The sequence below is a fragment of the Rattus norvegicus genome, chromosome X, assembly GCF_036323735.1.
Source record: "Rattus norvegicus strain BN/NHsdMcwi chromosome X, GRCr8, whole genome shotgun sequence".
Lineage (NCBI taxonomy): Eukaryota > Metazoa > Chordata > Mammalia > Rodentia > Muridae > Rattus > Rattus norvegicus.
The window spans coordinates 36556981-36564374 of record NC_086039.1 but is presented as its reverse complement, the minus strand read 5'-3'; the positions used below and the strand labels follow the sequence as shown (position 1 = coordinate 36564374).

Genomic DNA, 7394 nt, shown 5'->3' with positions numbered 1-7394 from the left:
CACCCCCACCAGCAGTGTAGAAGAAGCCTTGTGTTTGGGGCATAGATATTCAGAACTGAAATACCATTTTGGTAGATTTTTTTCTTTGATGAGTATGAAGCTTCCTTCCCTGTCTCTTTTGATTAATTTCGAGAGTCTATTTTATTAGATATTAGAATGGCTACTGCAGCTTGTTTCTTGGGCTTGTTTGCTTGGAAAACTTTGTTCCAGCCTTTTACTCTGAGGTAATATCTATCTGTATTGCTGAGGTGTGTTTCTTGTATGCAGCAAAATGGTGGATCCTTTTTCTTCATCAATTCTATTAGCCTGTGTCTTTTAATTGGGGAATTGAGTTCATTGATGTTGAAAGATATTAATGACCAGTGATAGTTTTGATGGTGGTGGTGGCAATGGTGTGGTTGTGTGTGTGTGTGTGTGTGTGTGTGTGTGTGTGTGTTTCTGTGTGCTTCCCTTGTTTTTGCTGGCATGGAATTACTTTATTTCCTGTGTTTTCTTGGATTTAGTTATCCTCCTTAGGTTGGAGCTTACCTTCTAGTATTTTCTGTAGGGCTAGATTTGTAATAAATATTGTTTGAATTTGGATTTGTTTTGAAATATCTTGTTTTCACCATATTTAGTGATTGAGAATTTTGGTGGGTATAGTAGGGTAAATTAGCACCTTTGGTTTTTTTAGAGGTTGCAAGAGTCTCTGTTAAGGATCAGGTGTAGGGGAATTCATGTGGAGGTCAGAGTGGAAACACGTATGAGTGGAAGCAACAGAAGGAGTGATGGCTGCCAAAGTGTTTGAGTCCATCAGAACGTTTGGCCTGGTGTTAGCAGTTGCAGGAGGTGTGGAGAACTCTGCTTTATATAACGTGGATGCTGGGCACAGAGCTGTCATCTTTGATCAATTCCCTAGCGTACAGGATATTGTGGTAAGGGAAGGGACTCACTTTCTCATCCCTTGGGTACAGAAGCCAATTATTTTTGACTGCCGCTCTCAACCACGGAATGTGCCGGTCATCACTGGTAGCAAAGACTTGCAGAATGTCAACATCACACAACGCATCCTCTTCCAGCCAGTGGTCAGCCAGCTTCCTCATATCTACACCAGCATTGGCAAGGACTATGATGAGCAGGTGCTGTCCTCTATCACCACAGAGAGCCTCAAGTTGATGGTGGCTCGATTCGATGCTGGAGAATTGGTTACCCAGCGAGAGCTGGTCTCCAGGCAGGTGAGTGATGACCTCATAGAGCGAGCAGCAACATTTGGGCTCATCCTGGATGACATGTCCCTGACACATCTGACCTTCGGAAAGGAGTTCACAGAGGCGGTGGAAGCCAAACAGGTGGCTCAACAGGAAGCAGAGAGAGCCAGATTTGCAGTGGAAAAGGCTGAGCAGCAGCAGAAGGTGGCCATCATTTCTGCTGAGGTTGACTCCAAAATAGCTGAGCTGATTGCCAACTCGCTGGCCACAGCAGGTGATGGCCTAATGGAGCTGCGAAAGCTGGAAGCTGCTGAGGACATCGCTTACCAGCACTCCAGCTCTCGGAACATCACCTACCTGCCAGTCCGTGCTCCTCCAGCTTCTCCAGTGAGGCCAACCAGGCCATGGCCTCCATCACACTGAATGACGCCTTCCTTCTGCCCCACTCCAGAAATCACTGTGAAATTTAATGATTGGCTCAACGTGAAGGAAATAAAAGTAAAATCACTTCAGATCTCTTTTAAAAAAAAGAATCAGGTGTAATTCTGATAGGTCTGTTTTTGTATGTTACCAGTTCTTTTTCCCTTGTTGCTTTTAATATTCTTGGTTTTGCAGATTTTGTGTTTTGATTATTAAGTGGTGGGAGGATTTCTTTTCTGGTCTAGTCTAATTGGTGTTCTATAAGCTTCTCTTTGTTTACGGCCATATCTTTAGGTTGGAAAAGTTTTCTTCTATGATATTGTTGAAAATACTTTCTGGGCCTTGGAGCTTGGTCTCTTCACCTTCTATTTCTATTATTCTTGTTATGTCTTTTCATAGTATGCCAGATATCCTGGCTGTTTTGTGTCAGGGAATTTTTAGATTTAAGATTTTATTAGACTGATATATTAGTTTCTTCTATTGTGTTTTCTACACCTGAGATTTTTCTCTTATGTCTCCTGTACTCTGTTGGTGATTCTTGCATCTGTTGTCCTGTTCTGTTCTCTGTGTTTTCCATCTCCAGAATTGTCTCAGTTTGTGTTTTCTTTATTGCTTCTATTTCCACTTAAACGTCGTACACAGTTTTATTTCCTTGACCTATTTAATTGTATTTTCCTATAAATCTTTAAGGGATTTGTTTATTTCCTCTTTAGAGGCCTCTGTCATCTTTATAAGATTGGATTTAAAGTCATTTTCTTGTGCTTCAGTTTTGTTAGAATATCTAGGACTTGTAGAGGGGTAGCTGTAGCTGTGCTCTGAATATGTCTTTTTTTTTTTTTGGATTGTGTTCTTTTGGGGACCTTTAGCCATCTGGATGGCTTCGGTCCCTGGATTTTCCTGTTGTAGTAGGTATTGGCAGGGAGTGAACCTTGATGGTCCTGGTATGTCAGGCCTCTGATGGGTATCCTTGGATTGTATAGTTCTAGATCTGGAGGTTCAGGAGCTTCAAATCTGATGAAGGTGGGCATACAAGTTTGGGGGAGAATGGATTTCCCCCTGGGCTATCAGGCTGCTCAGGGAAACAGGGCTTGCTCCATAGGACTCAGCAAACAGGGAAGCTGGTGGGGGAAGGGAAGCTTACCTCTTTTTCAAAAATTAAACCATAATCTTATCTTTTAGAATAGACAGATACAGAACTACTGACAACCCCTAACTTTGCTCCAGCCTGGTGGAGGTCATTTTGTTGACTCTTCAATCTATTAGTACTTCCTTTTCATTTATATCAATATCTATTGTTTAATTTTGCTACCACCAAAGGCTAAAAGATAAAATCTTCCGAGTACTCTTGTATTTCTATTCATTTCTCTATTTGTTCTTCTTGGTTTTGCTTTTTTTGCTTTCTGATTTTATGTGTTCCTTCATGCACAACTTTATGATATGTATTTGAGCCTTTTACCATGGAATAAGTTCTGATGTAATGAGTGGTTTTATTTTATTTTATTGCCTGGAGTTCTACCTTGCTTAGATCAATTATTAGTAGTATGGTCTACTTTTTGTTTGCTTGTTGACCAATCTTTGTAGAACTTTTTATGTTTCAGACAAATGACAAAATATCTATAAATGATTGTTTTTAAAAATCAAACTTGAAATTGCTTTCATGTAGATAATATATAATCACCAAATTAAGCTTCTGATATAAGCTATATCGTTTTCTTTGCTTCTCTTTTTGTTGCCTACTAATCGGCAATATTTTATATTATTTTATCTTCCACTGTGATTTGGAGATGATTTATGACTAAATCATTATTTATTTAAAAAAGCTATGCTTATGAGAAATCAGAATGTAGAGATAAGCAAAATGCCATAATTCCACTTACCCCGGGAACCTAAAATTAACAGGTTTGTGTGTATCTTCCAGAAACTCTTCAAGGAATGTAGATATATTTGTACATAAACACACACTAGAAACCCTTATAGAATAAGGCCAAAAATTCTTATCTATGGCCTGCTTGGATCTTCACATCATCTGAATATTTTCCCATATAAATAACTTTTCTCTATACAAGTTTTTTGTGTTTTTTTTATATACTATGTGTGTTGGGGTCCAGGTGTCACCCCTTAAACCACAGAACACCAATCTCTGTCAGACAGGATGGGTTATTGAAAGCACACATTAAGACTGATTAATCAGGGCAGTAGATCAGAATTCCGGGGCTGAGGATACAATCTGAACATTTCTCAGGAACAGCTTTTATAGAAAAAAAACCCACAATGAGCTTGTATGTGGGTGCAGGAAATGCTGCCTGGTGGTCTGCTCTGACTCAAGCTATTTTGACTAGCTAGACAAAACAGTTTTAACTGACCTTTATTCTGATTGGCTCTTAGTGGCACTTAAAGTTGTCAAATTTCTTAAGATTAACAAACCTCAGAACATAACAGGGTATGTGGTCAGTATGACCCTGCTTAGAGTCAAAGTTATTTTTCTGTGTCAATGACTGGCAGGCATGTTACAGCAACAATGTGAAATAGCTGGCAGCATGGAACAAAATGGCTACAGCTATGCTAGGGGGGCTGCCTCAACACTATGTAATAGTTTCTCTATTGTGAACTCACACTGTGGACTCTGTATAAAACCTACTGTGCTGAACAATCCTGTTACAACTTTAATCTTTAAGCAGATGGGTATTTCCATTGGATAAAATTAAAATAGTAAAATTAGCAAGTCAATAGGTTTTTTTTTTCAGATTTTTACAAGTAATTTCAAACTACCTTCGGGATCTATTACCTCAAATTTATGTCACATTCAAAAGAGTATTTACTATTGTTTGGGGTCTTTGTTAAGGCAGAAATGGTAAAGAATAATGTACATCCTGTTTTAATTTTAATTTCTCTCTGTGTGTACACATTTCCACATATCTGTGTATGTGTGGGAACTTGCACATCTATATGAAGGTCAGAGAAGAACGTTGAGTGTTCTTCCTCATAGCCATTGACCTTCTCTTGCAACATGGTCTCTCCTGACTTAGAACATTCTCCAGGCTTGCTTTCCGTGAGTGAATCACAGCAGTCCCTGACTGCCTATCTGTCTCCCAGCCGCAGAACTATAGTTGTGTGCCACCACATTTGGCTTATCACACACACACACACACACACACACACACACACACACACACACGGGAGGGATCTGGATATTATTTGTTGTGTGTGTGTGCATGTTATAGGGAGTTATGCACACCACAATGTGCCTATGGAGGTTAGAAAACAACTGGTAGTAGTTGATTCTCTCTTTATACAATGTGGGTCCTGAGGATTGAGTGTGGGTCATCAGGTTCATCAAGAAGTACCTTTACTTGCTGATTTTTTTCTCAATATTTGTTATCTGTGTCATCAGCTACCAAGAAAACTCCCAATAGCTCCTGCCTTTAGTAGTTACACCCTGTATAATTCTCTGACAAAGTATATGAGGGCTGGTCTGTATGATCAATAGACTATGGCAGATGTGACCATTTATTGTTTCTGATACTGGATTATAGAAGACTATTTCAGTTTTCGTAAGTTGTATGTTCTTTGGAACTAAGTGTACACTCAATTGCATAAAAAAATCCATGAATGTTTTAGTCCTCTTTGGGGTTACTTCTGACTCCTTTCTGTCTCCATTGTGGAAGGAATTAGCTTACATCCTATGAGTAGCTCTATGAGATGAATGGAGGCTTTCTGCCAACTGAAATTGAAACGCTGAGATATCTGTCATCTTCTCTCTCTCTCTCTCTCTCTCTCTCTCTCTCTCTCTCTCTCTCTCTCTCTCTCTCTCCCACTCCCTCCCCCCCCCACGTGTGTAGGATGACCCTGAGACAGAAAAGTTATAACTAGGATGTTAAATTTTGTGTTTGTGTATGCTTAATAATAGCAACCATCTTAGACAAACTGAAGGTGTCATCTTTTAAGTAGATGATCTAGTCCTAGTCAAGCTCTGGGGTGACTGCAGTACCAGGTGACATCTAACATGTGGTTTTCTATTAAGGCCTTGAATAATAACCACTTAACTAAGCCTTTCAAAGATTGCTAACCACCAGGAACATGGTGAGATCACAAATATTTGTTGCTTTAAGTTTCAAAGTTTGGGGACAATTTTGTTCTCCCCAAATAATGAATATGTGAATTAATATGTGATTAAGATAATTAATTTTATTCATTAGAAGAGAGTAGCTTATTTGATAAATGATGTAGATTGGGCATAGGGAAAACAAGATATTTTTAATAAAGTAATAACCACATGTATTTATGATACCTTAAAAATAAATCCAAGTACCTTCTAGCTGAGATTCAATGTGAGCCAACAGAGACACACTCTTGCTCACCACCTTTCAGCATACACACCTCCTTCACCTCTGCCTGTCATCCTCCAGGTCTTAGTGGAAACACTTCTTTAGGCGAGCCTAATACAAGCAAAAGCTGTGTAGTGGTCTTTCAAGGTCACATCACTTTTGCCTTATTTTGTATACTTACAAATGAATAGGTGTCTGCTTTTATTGATGTCTTCTCAGGCAGAATATAAGCTTCCAGGGGCCAGAAGCTTCCATTACTCTTATGTAATGACTGGGTACAGTTATTTAATAACTTTGTGAGATATTTTTCTATCTTGCACTAGTTCTTTGACATCAGTTTTAAAAAATACAGTACAGCCACTGATCCTTTCAGCTTCTACTTAGAGTGCATTGCCTGGTTATGAGGTAAATGCTAATGCCCCATGCTCCATCTCAAAGAACTGCCATGCATTCTAAAGTTGGGCATTTTTCTGTGTATCTACTACTCCTTTGTGTTCCTGGTTGCCTGGATCAACCTTGGAGGACTTTGGAAGAAAGTGATATTATTGTGCTGTAGAAAGAACATGCCCCTAAAATTTAAACCTGTTTCATGTATTCAGAAAATATTGCTCTTTTAATAGCATGAAAATACAGTGGTTGTTTTCCAAAGCACACATCCAATAACCACAGTGTGAGCATGTTTGAAGTTTGATTTTAATTTTGAATATTCCAGAAGATCATGATATGCTTATGCTTACAAAGGGAAGCCTGAATTTAAAGCTTCAGTCAATGCCACTTTAGAAGATGGACTACAAAACATTTTAATTATTAGAAATCATCCCGATGACAGATGAAAGCAAACTCTAGTTATTCATAGAGTGGATGAGAACACAGGTTTCAGAATTCTTCTGGCTATGTATGTTCAAAAGATGGACTGAGAGGCAAAGACAAAGAAAAGATAATTTGTAAAAGTCTGAAAAATTCACAGAGCAGGTACCACTACAAAAGTAGTCCCTGAATAAATTTGTAAAAACAGTTAAGAAATAAATGTGATGAACAACTCAAGCTTCAGCACGTTCAAGTACGCAGCTCCATTTCAGCCCATTGAGCATTAACACCATATCTTCTAGCAGGGCTTTTCCATCTCCAACAACTTGTTGCCAATCAACAGGCCATGCTTCTGGGAAAAAGCAACAGTGAATGTCTGCTGTGGTGCATGGTGGCATGAGTATGGACTGACTAGTTGTGGCTACTCAGCTGTACATGGGACCATCCGAAGGTAAGCAAGGACAATAGGTGTATCAAAGATGTGGCTTCTGGCCCCCAAAAGAGCAGCTGGAGTTGTTAGGCAAACACAAATTTAAACAGTATGAGGTATCTAGTGGACACTGGCATTTTATAACAATCTTATAAAATTCCTTCTATTGTTTACAACAAGCATTCTGAGCATAAATAAAGCTTACTGGTTAACCTTTTCATTGTG

General features: G+C 39.0%; 1 protein-coding gene across 1 annotated transcript; it reads left to right on the top strand.

The window, feature by feature from the left end:
- Positions 1–767: 767 nt before the first annotated feature.
- Positions 768–1679, top strand: Phb1l1 (prohibitin 1 like 1). Its single transcript, XM_039100451.2, has one exon. The coding sequence runs from the start codon at positions 768–770 to the stop codon at positions 1608–1610; it is 843 nt and encodes a 280-aa protein (XP_038956379.1). The 3' UTR covers positions 1611–1679.
- Positions 1680–7394: the final 5715 nt, after the last annotated feature.